Genomic DNA, 20,277 nt, shown 5'->3' with positions numbered 1-20,277 from the left:
CAGGCTGAAGCCCTCCTCCAGGTACTCTAATCATCGGCTAAATCCGGGTTCCCAACCTGGCCAGCAGGGGTGGTTGGAGGGAGCTGGGACAGCTCGGTTAGGGCTGGCCAGGAGAGGAGAGTCTCAAGTGGGGCATGGAACTGGCCTCAGACACAGTTTAGACCATCCATGCTGGGGAGGAAGGATTGAGCTCTGTCCTTGTCTTCATCCTCAGTAGGTCAGTGGCAGAGTCTTTTCACTTCTCTTCACCAGGAATCCTTTAGGCATGTCGGTGGCAGGAGCGGTGCAGCCTTTTTACAGGACATCAGAGCGGCCCAGGGGGCAATTGCCCCCCTACCGCCTGGCCCAGTCCTCCCCTGGTTACACAAAACCCTGGTTGAGAAACCCTGGTATAGAGAAACTGTTAAGTGGTAACATGCAGTGAAGAGGGCTCAGAACATTCCACCCATTGCTTGTGGGGATGGGGGCACACCTATGGTAGCATTAAACACATCATGGTTCTATCTTGTAGTTTATTTTGATTAGTAATATCCTTACATAGGGGTATGGATCGATCAATAGACCACACCAATCTTAAAGTATTGTAGCTGATATTTGATCTTAGGCTAGCACAATCCTTGGCGGTAGATTAAAAACAGAAAGCAGAGCGCCCCTAAGTGTAATCAGTTTAATTAAAAGGAATCAGGCAGGTGCAAGAAAACTACTCACATTTAGAACAATAAAAAAAGCTCATCTGTATTTTGGTCTGCTGGAACACTGGGGTCCACGTCCAGGTGTTATTGCTCCAAGGCGGTCATGCAGGAGATGGTGCAGGAGGGGGAAGCGTGGAGAATCAAAGGTCCGTGTGGCTGAATGGCCGGCGGCTTCAGGGTATGCCTCCATTTCTCCATTGCTGCAAGTGCCACTGCACTTGAGGAAAGAGCGCGCACGCCCTGGGAGGCTCCTTTGCATGCTCTGAAACGCGTAGTGAAATTGGCTGCTGGACTTGTTGACGTCACGCAAGGCTTCTCTGCTTGTCAGCATCGGAGGAATGGAGGAACTGAGAAGTACCCTGAAGCCATCGGCCATTCAGCCACACAGACCTTTGGTTCTCCACGCTTCCCCCTCCTGCACCATCTCCTGCATGACCACCTTGGAGCAATAACACCTGGACGTGGACCCCAGTGTTCCTGCAGACTACTATACAGATGGTCTGGTATGTGTAGTCCTGCCATGGAAGGTGAAGTCTCAAGTACTCCCGAAACGTGCCCCTACAGCATCCTACAGCACGGAAGGTCCGTGTGGCTGAATGGCCGGCGGCTTCAGGGTACTTCTCGGTTCCTCCATTCCTCCGACGCTGACAAGCAGAGAAGCCTTGCGTGACGTCAACAGGTCCAGCAGCCAATTGTATGACGTGTTTCAGAGCATGCACAGGAGCCTCCCAGAGCGTGCACACTCTTTTCTCAAGTGCAGTGGCACTTGCAGCAATGGAGGAATGGAGAAGTACCCTAAAGCCCCCGGCCATTCAGCCACACGGACCTTTGGTTATCCACGCTTCACCCTCCTGCACCATCTTCTGCATGACCACCTTGGAGCCATAACACCTGGACATGGACCCCAGTGTTCCTGCAGCCCACTATACAGATGAGCTATTTTATTGTTCTAAATGTGAGCAGTTTTCTTGCACCTGCCTGATTTCCTTTAATTGAACTGATTACACCTAGAGGCGCTCCGCTTTATGCTTTTATTCCTATATTACAGAGTTGACTTCTCTCTGCAGCTGAGCTGGCCCTGGGTGTCATCCTCCCCTGCTATAACCTACACCATTTAATGACTATGCATGAACTCAAAACCCCTTGATGCTATATAGGTATGTGTTATGCGCCAACTTTTATCCTGCTTGTTCTTGGCAGTAGATTAGCTGCAAGTAAAAATGTGCACAATGAGGGCTCAGGTTCCCCTGAAAGGTACGTGTAGTCCTGCCATGGAAGGTGAAGTCTCAACTCCCGAAATGTGCCCCTACAGCATCCAGCAGACGCCACTGCAGCGGCTGCCCACCTTCACCCACATGCATCAATCTTTGTTGGTTAGGTCCTATTATTGTTGTTTTTTATGGGTGGGTTATTCAACATTGAGGCTGAGGGTCCACAGAAGGGTTGGATATATATATATATATATATATATATATATATATATATATATATATATATATATATATATATATATATAGAATCTATGCTGGGAAAGGTATCCCAAAAGGGGAAACCCACAGCTAGAACCTGAGGTGCACAGGTAGGTGCTGGGGTAAGAAAGTAAGAGAAGGACCTTTTCTCTTCATCTCCCCTTTTCCCTCTTCCAAAACCCCCCCCTTTGTCCTTCTCTTACTTTCTTACCCCAGCACCTACCTATGCACCTCAGGTTCTAGCTGTGGGTTTCCCCTTTTGGGATACCTTTCCCAGCATAGATTCTATACAGATTAGGGATGTGGTACCCTTTACTTACAACCTTATAAAACAAACACACTTTTTTCATATATATATATATGAAAAAATGTTTTGAAATTTATTTTTCTTTTATTGGAATTGTTATATTTTAACCACTTTACCACCGGAGGATTTTGCTGTCTTACGTCCAGGCCACTTTTTGCGATTCGGCGCTGTGCGACTTTAACTGACAATTGCGCGGTCGTGTGACGCCGTAACCAAACGAAATTTACGTCCCTTTTTTCCCACAAACAGAGCTTTCTTTTGTTGGTATTTTATCACCTGTGCGATTTTTACTTTTTGCGCTATAAACAAAAAAAGCGCATAAATTTTGAAAAATAACAATATTTTTCAAATTTTTTTATATGAAATTCCCCCCAAAAAATGTAAAAAACAAAATTTTTTAAAATTGTTGGCCAATTTGTTTTCTGCTACCTATGTTTGGTAAAAAAAATCACAATAAGCGTATTTTGATTGGTTTGCGCAAAAGTTATTGCGTTTAATAACTAAGGGAAAGATTTCTGTCATTTTTGGTGTTTTTTTTTTTAACGAGTAATGGCGGCGATCTGCGATTTTTTTTTTGCGGGACTGCAACATTGCGGCGGACAGATCGGACCCTTGACTGACATTTTTGACACTTTTGGCGGTACCAGTGACATTACTGCAGTAATCAGTGCTATAAATATGCACTGTTACTGTAAAAATGAGACTGGCAGGGAAGGGGTTAATTTTATTGGAGAGGGAGGGGTTAATGTATGCCTGGTGCTTACTAACGTGTGTGGGGGGAGGTGACTGAGTGACACAGGGACAGATCGCATGTTCAGCTATGCTGAACCCTGCAATCTGTCACTGTTTGTCACTTAGGAGATCCGCCCGCTTTGTTTACACAAGTGGGCGGATCTCCAGGATCGATTCCCCGACGATCGGGGAAGAGCAGCGGTGATCACCACCACTCCTCCCCTGGCCCGACTCCCGCTGTGACCGAAAACAGCGGGAGCGAGCTTCCGGCGGCGCGCGAGCGCCGCCTACAAGGGGAGGAGTCCAGCGATGTAGGTCTACGTCGCTGGACGGAATCGAGCCACTTTGCCGCAGTATAGTCCCAGTGACTGGTCGGCAAGTGGTTAATGAAGTTGTAATAAAATACAGTTTTTTAGTCTCCTGTGAGGTCGTGCTGTGCCACCAAAGTCCATTTTCTTTGCACTCTCGTTACTACAATCCAGCTTAATACTCAGAGGCCATCAACCCAATATAATGTAGTCAAAATAGGGCAAATAGAAAAAAGGCGGTTGTTCAAGGATAGCCTCTTAGTATATCTGATTCAACAAATAACATATAATCTAAAGGGTTTATCTCTTTATTACGAAACAATAAGATTAAAACACACACACTGGGAAATCTAATTCCACCATGTGATACACAAAATCGATGAGGCAATGGTCAGACGGGTAGAAGAATACCCTACGCGTTGCGCAGTCACAGATGCTTCCTCAGGGCTTCAAAGTCTCTCCATCTGACAAGATGCCTGGTATCAACAATAAATCGACATAATGGATCAATACATCTCATATACTGTACATACATATAGTTACATAGTTAAGCAGGTTGAAAAAAGACACAAGTCCAATTGGCTCAACCTATAAAAAACAAAAACCAGTGAAGAAAACCCAACCATACAATCCCATATACACAATCCTAAACCCACAGTTGATCCAGAGGGAGGCAAAAAAATCCCATCATACATATAAGTTTGTAATCCCCTGTCCCTATGAAATAAAGCAGGCAAAAAAAATAAGATATATTAATTGATAACATACCTATAGGGTTTGAGGTGTCAGTTTAGGCTATGGAGCAGAATTTGGAATCTGGACACAGGTGATGACCGATACAGATGGAATATACCAAAAAACAAGGGGATGGAAAAGGTTTGCTACTCACAAGAAAACTGTATATATTGTGAGGGATTAGCTCAGTGGTAGGCATGGATGACCCCTTTGGGGGTGCGTTTTCCCAGAGAAAAGGCCGACAAGTGCTTGCAAACAACAGTTTGGTTTATTAATTGTGTTTTCTTCACCAGACTGCATGCAGCAAAAACATCCAAAATAAAATAAAACAGAAAATAAATCCTTGCCTCTGTGGGCGGCTACCTTCTCACTCTGGAACCTACCTAAGAGTCTGTCTCCAACCTACTGTTGGGCAGACTTTCTTGTCCTACAGCGGACACTCAATAGTCCATTTATAATCTCTTCACACAAGCATAGTCTTTCCATAGTCATCCCAGCCATGGAAGTGTATCTTCTGCAACTTCTATAATACTTCAATAACCATGCCAGCCCGACCACAGAAGCAATTGCGATACATGCACCCAGCCCTCTGGATATCTGATGTCTTTTACCTTTGAGACGTCTTCACACTTGGTTACCCTCCTTAGCACACATCACTTCAGGGGGTCTTCTCCCATGCCCACACAGCTTGTCGGGAGGCACTCATCTGACTGTCCTCCTTCTCCCAGCCCACATGGCTTCAGGAGACAGCTTTTGGAGGCAGCAGTCCTTCTCCCATGCCCACACGGCGTCGGGAGGCACACGTCTGTCTGTCCTCCTCTCCCAGCCCACACGGCGACAGGAGGCAGCAATCCATAGACTTCCTCTGGACAAATTATAGAGGCCTTCATTTCCTCATTCCGAACAGCTGAAGGCCTTTCAACTTCTTTACACCTTCCTGCTGCCTTTGGCAGCCGACACCCTATAGTAATTGGTGAACTTTCCAAACCAGGTGGGAATGTGTCTCCTCTCTGTGACTACATCCCCAGATTTACCTGACTTCCTGTCACAATATGTAAAAAGAGTAATAAATAAGGAGGGTCAGAGCAATTAAATTATGAACAACACACTATATTACCAAAAGTATTGGGACGCCTGCCTTTACACACACATGAACTTTAATGGCATCCCAGTCTTAGTCTGTAGGGTTCAATATTGGGTTGGCCCACCCTTTGCAGCTATAACATCACATGACACTGGCATGGACAAAGCTGGTGACAAGTCGCGCTGCTGAATGGCTCCAGGGCTGCGTGAGAGTTGTGTTCTCGGGAGGACGTCATGTGGCCAGAACAACAGTGCTCCCACCGGGCCATCATTTTACTATAGACTGGGATGGAAGGTGTTAAGGACTCGTGCCTGATATGTGTTATGTTATTGATGTTTTTAGTCATTTTCATAATTGGGAAAGTTTCTAATTCACAGTTTTTCTCCCACAGACAGTGACGTTTGCCTCAAATGTCCTCAAGACCAGTGGCCGGATGAGAGCAAAGTGAAATGCATTCCTAAAACATATGAATATCTTTCCTATGAGATGGACATAGTCTGCCAAGCTTTTTATTTTATCTCTATATTATGTTCAGCTGTAACTATCTATATACTGACATTATTTATTTTATTTCGGGACACACCCATTGTAAAAGCCAACAACCGGGCCTTGAGCTTTATTCTCTTGACTTCCATCTTGCTGAGCTTCCTCTGTGTCTTCTTGTTCCTCGGACGCCCTATGGATATAACCTGCAAGTTAAGACAAATTTCATTTGGAATCTTCTTCTCCATCGCTGTCTCTTCTGTTCTGGCCAAGACTATCATGGTCTACTTTGCCTTCAAAGCCGCCAAACCCGGCAGTGTATGGAGGAAGTGGGTGGGAGTTAAAGCAGCTAATGTTGTAGTTCTGACCTGTTCCTCTGTCCAAGTTCTGATCTGTATTATTTGGCTGTCAGTGTCTCCTCCCTACCAAGAGTATGACATGCACTCCTATCCTGGAAAGATCCTCATTCAGTGTAATGAAGGGTCAGTTATTGGGTTCTACTCTATGTTGGGTTATATGGGGTTTCTGGCAGCTGTGAGTTTTGTTCTGGCTTTCATGGTGAGGACATTACCGGACAATTTTAATGAGGCCAAGTACATCACCTTCAGCATGCTGGTGTTCTGCAGTGTCTGGATTGCCATGATCCCAGCCTATCTGAGCACCAGAGGGAAATACATGGTGGCCGTGGAGGTATTCGCCATATTGGCCTCCAGTGCTGGATTGTTAGGCTGCATATTTGTCCCTAAATGTTATATGATTATCATTAAACCTGAGAGAAATTTCAAAAAACATATGTTGAACAAAGTGAAATCTTAGTATACTGGTTTAATAAATATATAAAGTGAAGATATGTGGACTGGAATAGCATGATATTGAAACTTAGATGGACTAAGCATACTTGATTTGCCTAGAACTTCAATGGGAATTAAAATTTCTGATATTTAGCTGGTCAAATCGTAAACCAAGCAATACACCAAAGGGCATAAAATTATTATTTTTTCTACTTATATTTTAACTTTTACCTAAATGAATTTGTCAATGTAATTGAAATATTGGGTTTTGCTGTTTATCAGCAAACCAATTTATTGCAGTCAATGTAAAATTACAGCAAGGTGATTAGACGCTATGGGTTTTCATTTACTAAAGGCAAATAGGTTGTTTGCTTAGCAAAGGGAATTCGCCCCTGAGCTCAGTGAATGAGGTGATGCTCTACTGACTTCCATCATCCAATTATGTGAAAGCAAAATTCATTTACCACATTCACTTTTCTCTGGGGGCAAATTCCCTTTGTATAGGTCAACGTTCTTAGCAAAGTTACCAGCCTATTTGGCTTTAGTAAATCAATGCTATGTCTTCATTTTATCCTCTTAGCATGTATTTAGTGAGCTCTGTTTAATCAAGAGGCCATTGATAATGACGTTCAATCGCTAAAAAGCATTTTATAAATGGGTTTCTTCATTAGTGAACTGGAAATAAAATACAGTTTGTTGGATACATGTTGAGAAGAATACAATATGGACATGGTGACTCTACTATTGTAGGGGATGTTAAGGGACTATATCTATAAATTTGCTGATGGAAACAGTATCATTATCAGTAATCAGCATGGGTTCACAAGGGGTCGTTCCTGCCAGACCAATCTGTTAACATTCTATGAGGAATAGATAAAGGTAGGCCTGTGGATGTGGTATAGCTGGATTTTGTATTAGCATTCAATGTAGTTCCCCACAAATGCTTTGGCTACGACTGGCTTCACACTTATGTGGGTTTCCTTGCATCCAATGTGCATGACAGGAGACTGTGACTGTCTCTTAATGCCAACTCCGGAATGGCCGTGGTCACACTAGAAAAGGGCTCTGTGTGTCTTTGGCTCCATTTCAGGTCCAAATTCAGGCACAAATTCAGGCCTAATTCGCACCTGAAATGGAGAACAGGGACACACCGGACCCCCTGATGCGAGCTGCGGCCACAGCTAGTGGGAAACTGGCCCAAATCTACAAACTGAGGTCTGCAGGCATGGACCATAGGACTTGTTCATGGATAGAAACCTGGTTACATGGGCATATCTAAAGGGTGGTGATAAATAACGTGAACTCAGACTGGTCTGGAGTGGTAAGTGGGGTACCCCAAGGATCTGTCCTGGAACCAATTCTGTTTAATTGATTTATAAATGATGAAGAGGTTGGTATAAATAGCTCCTTTAAAGAAATATCTATAACATAATGGCCATCATCCGTATTGTATACAGGTAGGAGAAAAAAAGCAAAAGGTTTCGGACTGTGCAGGCCAGTGAGAGGAGCGTACAAAGTTAGGTAAAATGTAAAGGTTTTTTTTTCGTCAGATTAAAAAAAAAATGTAAACTAAATATTGGAACATCTCTATTTTTTAAAAAAAACCCCATAGAGTTTAACATGCGGATATAAAACCAATAGTGGAGCACTATGAATGTGAAGTCTTCCAATGCCAACGTGTTTCGTAGAATGCTTCATCAGGGCTGTGATGATCACATAGTACTCATCTCCGGTGCCAGTCCCACATGCACATAACTCTCCCTGGGTGGGCCCCGGGACCACAGGAGAGACCTCAGATAGGGAACAACCAACTAATGGCCACTCTCACATCTGGCTATCCACTTATTCGGATTTCCAAAGCAGTGAATTATGTAGATTCTGATGGAAGAGAGAGGCTCCTATACCGATGTGGGCTCAAAAGAACTCACCTAGAAAGAGAGCCTTTTTGTATGATATATTATCTGGGTACAGCCATGCGCTGAATTGAGGCCCCAATATATTCAAAACAAAGGACCGAATGGTCTCATCAAGCAGGCCCAAATATATTCAAAACAAAGGCCTAATGGTCTCATCAAGCAGGCCCCAATATATTCAAAACAAAGGCCTAATGGTCTCATCAAGCAGGCCCCAATATATTCAAAACAAAGGGCCTAATGGTCTCATCAAGCAGGCCCCAATATATTCAAAACAAAGGCCTAATGGTCTCATCAAGCAGGTCCCAATATATTTAAAACAAGGGGCCTAATGGTCTCATCAAGCAGGCCACAATATATTCAAAACAAAGGGTCTAATGGTCTCATCAAGCAGGCCCAAATATATTCAAAACAAGGGGCCTAATGGTCTCATCAAGCAGGCCCAAATATATTCAAAACAAGGGGCCTAATGGTCTCATCAAGCAGGCCCAAATATATTCAAAACAAGGGGCCTAATGGTCTCATCAAGCAGGCCCCAATATATTCAAAACAAAGGCCTAATGGTCTCATCAAGCAGGCCCCAATATATTTAAAACAAAGGGCCTAATGGTCTCATCAAGCAGGCCCCAATATATTCAAAACAAAGGGCCTAATGGTCTCATCAAGCAGGCCCCAATATATTCAAAACAAGGGGCCTAATGGTCTCATCAAGCAGGCCCCAATATATTCAAAACAAAGGCCTAATGGTCTCATCAAGCAGGCCCCAATATATTCAAAACAAAGGCCTAATGGTCTCATCAAGCAGGCCCCAATATATTTAAAACAAAGGGCCTAATGGTCTCATCAAGCAGGCCCCAATATATTCAAAACAAAGGGCCTAATGGTCTCATCAAGCAGGCCCCAATATATTCAAAACAAGAGGCCTAATGGTCCCATCAAGCAGGCCCCAATATATTCAAAACAAAGGCACCAGTCCTCAGGAAGGATGTGCTGGAGCTGAAGAGAGTCTAGAGAAGGGCAGGGAAATTGGAGGAATGGCTACAAACATTAAACATATTCTCCCCGGAGAAGAGACACTTGAGGGGTTGTAAAGGCTGAAGCATTCTGTTCATGAAGGTAAAAAACAACTTCTGTGTGCTCTAAACCACCTTCCTCCTTGCCCCCCTGATACTCACCTGAGCCCCATGTTGATCTAGGGATGTGCATGAGAGCTTGGGATTTCTGGTGAGAATATCTATCCAATAAAGACTCTAAGTGATTTAGGAAATGCCGGAGAAAATCCTGACTGTATTTTTTTTCTATGCAGATAGTAAAAACTGCTTCCAATGTCCTGATGAAGAGTAGTGATGGATGAACATTGGCCGGGGCGGTTCGCAAATTTTCTCAAAAGTCCGTGAACCGCGAGTTCGTGGCGGGCCCCATTGACTTTCAAATAGTCCCAGCACATGGACAATGTCATAACAGAAGTATTGCAATTGGAAAAGCTGCCCTAAATGTTTTTTTTTTTTTATAGCAAAAAAAAAATATTTTTTTTTTCATAAATCAGCCAGAACTGACAGCAGCCGGTAAATACATTTCAAATACATATAGGGTCCATTCACACATCTGTAAAATGGGTCCACATCCATCCCACAATTTGGGGGAACCTTTACAGACCCATTGTTTTTCATTTCCAGTCTGAAAAATTAGGCATTCAAAGGATACAGAAGTAAGTGTCGGCCATTCCAGACCCCAAAAATTAGCCCACATGGGTTTACCTGACAGCTAAGAATGTAGTATTCTGTGGCTGAAGGTACATTAGGCATTCACACAGTATACAGAAGTAAGTGTCGTCCTGTATAGGCTGCAAAAATTAGCTCACATGGTTTGAACTGACAGCAAATAAACTAGGGATGATCAAACTTTTCAAAAGTTCGGCTCGACCAGAACACCCGAACTTCCCGAAAGTTCGGCCCGGATTTCAGAACCCCATTGAAATCAATGGGACCCGAACTTCGGTAATCAAAAAACCCCATTTTGAAGCCCTAAAACCCATAAATGCCCCTAAAAAGTGCCTAGGGTTCTGGGTCATGCCCCAGAGACTATTAATCACACAAAAAAAAGTTCTTAAAAATTGTCATTTTTGATAGAGAGCCAATTATTGAAAAAATTATTGCAAAAAATGAGATTTCTTTGGATTTAGTGTCTGGGGGGTCTAAAAGGTGTACTCGTAAAGTTTCAGCTCTGTATCATGTCCAGAACCAGAAAAAAAAAAGATAGTTTGTATTACAATTAATATAGAACAGGGATATGGCTCCGCTATTTTCACACCTTGCCGGTTTTGTAGCAAGCATTTTTTTGGGGGTTATTGGAGGCAGGCATAACATCAGAACTTCTGTGTAGGGGTATATATACACACACACTTATATGTATTATACACATACACACATATAGGTGTGATAGGAGCGGAGCCATATGCCTATTAATTATTTCATTAGTGCAAGCATAGTGTTCTGCTACTTTCACACCTATATATGTGTATGTGTATATATACATAAAATGTGTGTGTATATATACCCCTATACAGAAGTTCAGATGTCATGCGTGACTCTAAACATGTCCTCAAAAAAGCCCTATAAACGCCTGTACCATGGGGACATGGTACAGGAGATGTCAGAGGATGTGTGGACATGGTACAGGAGATGTCAGAGGCTGTGCGGACAAGGTACAGGTGATGTCAGAGGCTGTGCAGACATGGTACAGGTGATGTCAGAGGCTGTGGGGGCATGGTACAGGAGATTTCAGAGGCTGTGCGGACATGGTACAGGATGTGTCAGAGGATGTGTGTAGAAATCCAAAATGTGAGACCGCACTCGAAGAATGTGTTGAAATCAAAAGATATCCTTTATTCTTCATAGATAAAATGGACAGACAGTGTACAGACAGACGTGCCAGGTTAACGCGTTTCACGACACTGTAGGTCGCTTACTCATAACCACACGCATGTCAGAGGATGTGTGGACATGGTACAGGAGATGTCAGAGGCTGTGCGGACATGGTACAGGAGATGTCAGAGGATGTGTGGACATGGTACAGGAGATGTCAGAGGCTGTGCGGACAAGGTACAGGTGATGTCAGAGGCTGTGCAGACATGGTACAGGTGATGTCAGAGGCTGTGGGGGCATGGTACAGGAGATTTCAGAGGCTGTGCGGACATGGTACAGGATGTGTCAGAGGATGTGTGTAGAAATCCAAAATGTGAGACCGCACTCGAGGAATGTGTTGAAATCAAAAGATATCCTTTATTCTTCATAGATAAAATGGACAGACAGTGTACAGACAGACGTGCCAGGTTAACGCGTTTCACGACACTGTAGGTCGCTTACTCATAACCACACGCATGTCAGAGGATGTGTGGACATGGTACAGGAGATGTCAGAGGCTTTGCGGACATGGTACAGGATATGTCAGAGGCTGTGCAGACATGATACAGGAGATGTCAGGGGCTGTGCGGACATGGTACAGGAGATGTCAGAGGCTTTGCGGACATGGTACAGGATATGTCAGAGGCTGTGCAGACATGATACAGGAGATGTCAGAGGCTGTGCGGACATGGTACAGGTGATGTCAGAGGCTGTGCGGACATGGTACAGGTGATGTCAGAGGCTGTGCGGACATGGTACAGGAGATGTCAGAGGCTGTGCGGACATGGTACAGGAGATGTCAGAGGCTGTGCGGACATGGTACAGGAGATGTCAGAGGCTGTGGGGACATGGTACAGGTGATGTCAGAGGCTGTGCGGACATGGTACAGGTGATGTCAGAGGCTGTGCAGACATGGTACAGGAGATGTCAGAGGCTGTGCGGACATGGTACAGGTGATGTCAGAGGCTTTTCAGACATGGTACAGGTGATGTCAGAGGCTGTGCGGACATGGTACAGGATATGTCAGAGGTTGTGCGGACATGGTACAGGTGATGTCAGAGGCTGTGGGGACATGGTGCAGGAGATGTCAGAGGCTGTGCGGATATGGTACAGGAGATTTCAGAGGCTGTGCGGACATGGTACAGGAAATGTCAGAGGCTGTGCGGACATGGTACCGGAGATGTCAGAGGCTGTGCAGACATGGTACAGGAGATTTCAGAGGCTGTGCGGATATGGTACAGGAGATGTCAGAGGCTGTGGGGACATGGTACAGGAGATTTCAGAGGCTGTGCAGACATGGTACAGGAGATGTCAGAGGCTGTGCGGACATGGTACAGGAGATGTCAGGGGCTGTGTGGACATGGTACAGGTGATGTCAGAGGCTGTGCAGACATGGTACAGGAGATGTCAGAGGCTGTGGGGACATGGTACAGGAGATGTCAGGGGCTGTGCGGACATGGTACAGGAGATGTCAGAGGCTGTGCGGACATGGTACAGGAGATGTCAGAGGCTGTGCAGACATGGTACAGGAGATGTCAGGGGCTGTGCGGACATGGTACAGGTGATGTCAGAGGCTGTGCAGACATGGTACAGGTGATGTCAGAGGCTGTGGGGACAGGGTACAGGAGATGTCAGAGGCTGTGGGGACATGGTACAGGAGATTTCAGAGGCTGTGCAGACATGGTACAGGAGATGTCAGAGGCTGTGCGGACATGGTACAGGAGATGTCAGAGGCTGTGCAGACATGGTACAGGAGATGTCAGAGGCTGTGCGGACATGGTACAGGAGATGTCAGGGGCTGTGTGGACATGGTACAGGTGATGTCAGAGGCTGTGCAGACATGGTACAGGAGATGTCAGAGGCTGTGGGGACATGGTACAGGAGATGTCAGGGGCTGTGCGGACATGGTACAGGAGATGTCAGAGGCTGTGCGGACATGGTACAGGAGATGTCAGAGGCTGTGCAGACATGGTACAGGAGATGTCAGGGGCTGTGCGGACATGGTACAGGTGATGTCAGAGGCTGTGCAGACATGGTACAGGTGATGTCAGAGGCTGTGGGGACAGGGTACAGGAGATGTCAGAGGCTGTGGGGACATGGTACAGGAGATTTCAGAGGCTGTGCAGACATGGTACAGGAGATGTCAGAGGCTGTGCGGACATGGTACAGGAGATGTCAGAGGCTGTGCAGACATGGTACAGGAGATGTCAGGTGCTGTGCGAGCATGGTACAGGAGATGTCAGGCACTGTGCAGGCATGATTTAGGAGATGTCAGGCGCTTTGTGGACATGGTACAGGTGATGTCAGAGGCTGTGCAGACATGGTACAGGAGATGTCAGGTGCTGTGCGAGCATGGTACAGGAGATGTCAGGCACTGTGCAGGCATGATTTAGGAGATGTCAGGCGCTTTGCGGACATGGTACAGGTGATGTCAGAGGCTGTGCAGACATGGTACAGGAGATGTCAGAGGCTGTGGGGACATGGTACAGGAGATGTCAGGGGCTGTGCGGACATGGTACAGGAGATGTCAGAGGCTGTGCGGACATGGTACAGGAGATGTCAGAGGCTGTGCAGACATGGTACAGGAGATGTCAGGGGCTGTGCGGACATGGTACAGGTGATGTCAGAGGCTGTGCAGACATGGTACAGGAGATGTCAGAGGCTGTGCGGACATGGTACAGGAGATGTCAGAGGCTGTGCAGACATGGTACAGGTGATGTCAGAGGCTGTGCGGACATGGTACAGGATATGTCAGAGGTTGTGCGGACATGGTACAGGTGATGTCAGAGGCTGTGGGGACATGGTGCAGGAGATGTCAGAGGCTGTGCGGATATGGTACAGGAGATGTCAGGGGCTGTGCGGACATGGTACAGGTGATGTCAGAGGCTGTGCAGACATGGTACAGGAGATGTCAGAGGCTGTGCGGACATGGTACAGGAGATGTCAGAGGCTGTGCGGACATGGTACCGGAGATGTCAGAGGCTGTGCAGACATGGTACCGGAGATGTCAGAGGTTGTGCAGACATGGTACAGGTGATGTCAGAGGCTGTGCAGACAGGGTACAGGAGATGTCAGAGGCTGTGGGGACATGGTACAGGAGATTTCAGAGGCTGTGCAGACATGGTACAGGAGATGTCAGAGGCTGTGCGGACATGGTACAGGAGATGTCAGAGGCTGTGCAGACATGGTACAGGAGATGTCAGGTGCTGTGCGAGCATGGTACAGGAGATGTCAGGCACTGTGCAGGCATGATTTAGGAGATGTCAGGCGCTTTGCGGGTTTGGTACAGGATAGCAACACAGGACATGTGGTCAGAGGCTGCATATTGGATAGAACAGGAGAGCAACACAGGGCAGGTGGTCAGAGGCTGTGCATTGGATGGGAGAGGAGAGCAAAACATGACAGGTGGTCAGAGGCTGTGCAATGGATGGTAGAGGACAGAATGGACAGGTGATCACTGACCAGAGGCTGCAGAGGCTAGAGGGGTACAGTCCTATTGCTCGGCTGGCCGGCGTGCACCATCACTGAGAGGACTGAAAATACATTTAAAAATGGCGCCACCCGGCACCATTACGTCACTGGAACTGCGCAAGCGCTGTATGGCTGAATATGAAAAAGCATCTATGGGCTTTCCCGAGCCCGGGTAATCTTCGGAACGGCGCATGCGCAATGCCGCATATGTGAAAAAATCCAAAAAACAATAAGGAGTCAATTCCATCTGAAGGGGGGTGTTCCCAAGGTGATGCATGTAAAACGGACCAACTTGATTGGTGATAGGTGAATTAGCCTCTTACCAAAACAATAATCCAGTAAAACGTGACTTGGTGCAAAAACTGCAAACTTAAAATGACACCCAGTGATGTGAATGGACTCTAACCACAATAGAGAGAGAATGGAGCATGTACTGTGGTACCAAGGAATCCAGTCATACGGCCACACTTGATAAAATATCCAGAGGGATGGATGGATGGACGGAGCTTCCCGGTATCTTTTTATGGGTCTGGAGGCTTCCACAGGTAGAATTGCCAGCAGGAGGGCCACAATAAAGAAGAGGAAGGGACTGATAGTGCGTTACCCATGGTTTATTGAATAAAAAATGGTAAAAACACTTACAAGCATCCTTTGAGGTGTACAGCAAAATGCTCAGAAGAAGTCGTGGTCGCCTGCAGTGCGATCCAGGACCTGTAGCAGCACGGCTGGCTCCCCCCGACGCGTTTCTACTGAAGAGTCGGCTTCTGGGATTGGAGCTAGTGAACGCACTGAAATATACTGTGGTAAATGGCACGCAATGCACAGAAATATACTGCATTAAACGTGCAGCAACACACTGAAATATACTGCATTAAATGTGCACTAACGCACTGTAATATACTGCGTTAAATGTGCAGTAACACACAGACATATACTGCGTTAAACATGCAGTAATGCACAGAAATATTTTGCGTTAAACATGCAATAACACACTAAAGTATACTGCATTAAAGGTGCAGTAATACAGTGAAATATACTGCGTCTAACGTGAACTAATGCACTGAAAGGTACTGCATTAAACGGCACGTTATTCACTGAAATATATTGCGTTGAAATATATTGCTTTAAATGTGCAGTATTGCACTGAACTATACTGCAGTGAGCCTGCCCTAACAAAATAAACTGACACTAATGTAAAAATGAATGGTCACTACACTCACACTGACTGCACTATCATTAGATTTATACTGAACTGACAAAAGGATCAGAATAGCACACTATAGCACATTAACTCTCTAGTAGCACTGAACAGAGCCCTGTTCTATCTCTCTCCACACCAATATCACATTGCAAATTGCCTCTACTGAAATAATACTTTCATATTGGGGGGTGGGACTTAGTGCCATGAGCCATGATTGGATAGAGTCATCATGACAGTGTCCAATCATGGTTCTGACAGTAAGGATCGACTGATATCGTTTTTTCGTTGCCGATACCAATACCGATATTTTGACCATCGCATATCGGTATCGGCCGATCTGGGCCGATATTTTTTACATTTAAAGTTTTGAAAAATAAAGACAATTTTCAACACAAATCTGGTACTGAACATGTTCATTTTTGTTTAATGTTTAATGGCTGGCTTGCTGGCACCCTGTGGTGGGTGGGTGGCTGGCTGGCACCCTGTGGTGGATGGCTAGCTGGCTGGCACCCTGGGGTGAGTGACTGGCTGCCTGGCACCCTGTAGTGGGTGGCTTGCTTGCTGGCACCCTGTGGTGGGAGGCTGGTTGTGTGGCACCCATTTGGGTGGCTGGTTATCTGGTTATCTGGCATCCTGTGCTGGGTGGCTGGCTGTCTGGCACCCTGTGGTGGGTGTATGGCTGTCTGGCACCCTGTGGTGGGTGGCTGGCTTGCTGGCACCCTGTGGTGGATGGCTAGCTGGCTGGCACCCTGTGGTGGGTGGCTGGCTGGCACCCTGTGGTGGATGACTGGCTGCCTGGCACCCTGTGGTGGGTGGCTTGCTTGCTGGCACCCTGTGGTGGGTGGCTGGTTGTCTGGTACCCTGTGGTGGGTGGGTGGATGGGTGGCTGGTTATCTGGCACCCTGTGGTAGGTGGCTGGCTAGCACCCTGTGGTGGGTGGGTGGCTGGCACAGGGGCTGTGGGTGGCTGGTTGGTACAGGGCCTGCGGGCAGCTGGCTGGTACAGTGCCTGTGGCTAGCTGGTACAGGGCCTGTGGGTGGCTGGCTGGCTGGTACATGGCCTGTGTGTGGCTGGCTGGCTGGCACCCTGTGGTGGGTGGCTGTCTGGCACCCTTGGGTGGGTGACTGGCACAGGGGCTGTGGTTGGCTAGCTGGTAAAGGGCCTGTGGGTGGCTGGCTGGCTGGTACAGTGCCTGTGGCTGGCTGGTACAGGGCCTGTGGGTGGCTCGTTGGCTGGTACAGGGCCTGTGGGTGGCTGGCTGGCTGACTGGCTCGCTGGTACAGTGCCTGTGGCTGACTGGCTGGTACAGGGCCTGTGGTGTGGTTGGCTGGCTGGCACTGGGCTGCGGTGGGTGGGTGTATGGCAGTGATACACTCCCACGAGACTAGTCCCGACTCCAGACGAGGCTGTCCAAGGTGAGGGAGGCAACCTAAGAAGGCAGAATGATGTCACGAAAATATCGGCAATACTGTATCGGTAACTTCCGGGGGCTGATTCTGATATATCGGGGGAAAGTGCATATTGGCCCTCGATATATCAACCTTGATGATAATCGGTCGATCCCTATCTGACAGTGCTATGTGCCCTGATTCGACAAAGCTTTCATTGCTCAGCCATTCAGGGCTTCCAGTGCCCTGTGAAGCCACGCAGTGCATTGTGGTCATTTGGCAGGCCCAACAAATGGTCAAACGCCCTGATAAATTCAGTGTTCATCGAACGGGCAAACAGCCAATGTTCGGCCCTAACTCATGCTCGGGCCGAACTGTTCGCCCATCCCTAGTACTTTATAGATTTCCAATGGTTGTTTTTAACATGAGAACCTTCATATCACCTGTCAAAGCCCTCTCCCTATCTTTCCCTATTCCACCCAACAATAGTGGCTGACCCCTGTCTGACCTGTCTGCCCCATTATAAACCAATTCACCCTCCCCCCTCAATCCTAGCTTCAATACTCCTCCAGCCTTCCCATAAACCTCTCCCCCAGCACAGCAGACCCCCTTCCTTTTAGGTGCAAACCCTCTTTAGCATATAGGCTGTACCCCAAAAAAAGTCAGCCCAGTGCTCTAAGAACCCAAATCCCTCCTTCTTATACCAGGTCTTTCCTATGTTGCGCATGGCACAGACAATATTTCAGAGGATATCACATTGAAGGTCCTTCCCTTCAACCTGCAGCCTAGTTCTTTAAATTTGTTCTTATTGGAGTCTCCACCTTCCATATATTCTGTCATTGGTTCCAATATGGACCAAGACAGCTGGGTCATGCCCAGCCCCTCCCAGTAATTTATCAACCCAGTCCACCACATGCCGAACCCTGGCACCAGGGAGACAGAAAATCATTTGGTTAGAGATGATCCTGGCATCAAATTATTTTATCAGTCCTTCTGATTATAGAATCCCCTATTACCACCAAATGTCTAAGCCTACCTGCACTACCTTCACCACCCCTCTTAGATGGGCTGCTCTCCAAGCTGTTAGGGGTAGCAGTGACATCTAGGGTTGCCACCTCTAAACTTTCAACCTCAACATCTTCACCCAACTTGACAAATCTGTTAGAGTGCTCAAACCCAGGCCCAGCCTTCTTTTTCTGTGAGCCCCTACCACTCTCTCGAACTACATTAACCCATCTTCCTAAATGATAATCCTGACATATCCCCATTAACCCTACTACCCACCTGCTCAGTAAGCAGAGGACCCCTTTCAAGGTTGTCCGTTCTGCCCAGTGTTGAAATTTGCTCCTCCAGATCTCTAATGTGAGCTTCCAAAAGGGCAACCAGCTCACATCTGTCGCAGTGGTATCCATCCTGGAGCTGTTGCTCTATAGTTGTATACATGCGGCATTATGATGATGATTATTATTATTATAATTAATAATATTGTTATTATTATTATATTTATTTATATATATATATATATATATATTTTTTTTTTTTTTGTATCTATTTTTCCAGCATTGTTAATACTGGAAAGCAGTCCTTTACTAAGACATTTACAAACATCAGCATTAGAGAAGAACTCAGACATGTTCCGTTGGATGAAAGTTTCTATACAATCTCCTGGGAAAATTCTTCCCCCGATCACTGAAGTCACATTTAGAATGTTGTATTTCTTGTGTCTTATACAGTAAAATCTTGAATGTGGGTGTTGTGTTGGATTCCCCTGATAGGTGATATTCTAGAGGCGGGGTTACCATATGATGACAATATCTCACACATTGCAGCAGATTGCAGAGAATAGTAAATCCGGTGACATCATTCTTCATTTTTAGAGTCATTGTAAAGCTTCTGTGTGCCGTTCTCCCGGGACTACTGACACCTGAGCTGAGCGCTCACTAGAGACACCACAAGACCCACACATGATTACAGTGGTGGGAACGCTCCATTCACAATACAACAAAACAACAACTAAGTCACAACAAGCCAGAGATTTTATTGGATGAAAGTTTCTGCCGGATTCCCCCAGGAAACAGACGCTGAATTTACCGATCACCATCTGCTTTCCAATACAAACTGTCACCATACAAGTCTTACTATCTCTCCTTCACTTTAAATTTATTTCATATTAACTGCGTGTTTTTATTTTTTTACACCTCGTATTTCATATACAGCAATATACAAGTATTTAATACCTTACAACAATAAATGATACTCCTTATGCATACAGTAAGTACATATGACACAAACCACAGTCAGAGTTGCAATATCAATACTGTACACATTTCCCATTGTTATGTGACTCTTAGCATTCTAAATTAAAGTATATCTAAATCCCAATGTATTTTTTGTTTTTGGATAGAGTAGGGAATGGTAAAAACACCCTGCCTTTATTCGTCCAATTGGGTAAGATTTCTCTTCACTTAAGGCCCGTACACACGATAAGAAATTCGGAAGGGAAATTTCGTCCGACGACCGATCTGTGGATTTTCGTATTGTTAGTTTGGTGCTCCGACTCCGACTTTTCGGCTGACAAAATCCTGATGTGCAGGCTATAAAATTTTTGTCCTCTATCAACACACGTCTGATTTTCGGCTCATTAGTACAGATTTTGACGGGGAAAAAATCTTATGAGCAAGACTAGGCATGCTCAGACAAAAGAACACATACAAACCAATCCAACACATGACATCACTTCTGGAGTAGAATTCCGTCCTATGGGAAAATTTGTATGAAAATAACCTCTTCACTTTCCACA

At 46.0% G+C, this 20,277-nt stretch overlaps 1 protein-coding gene across 1 annotated transcript in view; it reads left to right on the top strand.

Moving 5' to 3' along the window:
* LOC309552130 (vomeronasal type-2 receptor 26-like) overlaps positions 1-6,626 on the top strand; it is a gene marked incomplete at both ends in the record, with an annotated part of 30,958 nt that extends 24,332 nt beyond the window's left edge. Inside the window, one exon of the mRNA XM_082252939.1 lies at positions 5,719-6,626. Within this exon, the coding sequence (XP_082109065.1) occupies positions 5,719-6,626 (908 nt within the window). The remainder of the gene's footprint in view (positions 1-5,718) is intronic.
* Between the last annotated feature and the right edge of the window lie 13,651 nt (positions 6,627-20,277).

Source organism: Pelophylax lessonae, assembly GCF_965119305.1.
Source record: "Pelophylax lessonae genome assembly, chromosome: 1".
NCBI lineage: Eukaryota > Metazoa > Chordata > Amphibia > Anura > Ranidae > Pelophylax > Pelophylax lessonae.
The sequence above is the reverse complement of the archived record's forward strand: the minus strand, read 5'-3'. Positions and strand labels throughout refer to the sequence as shown.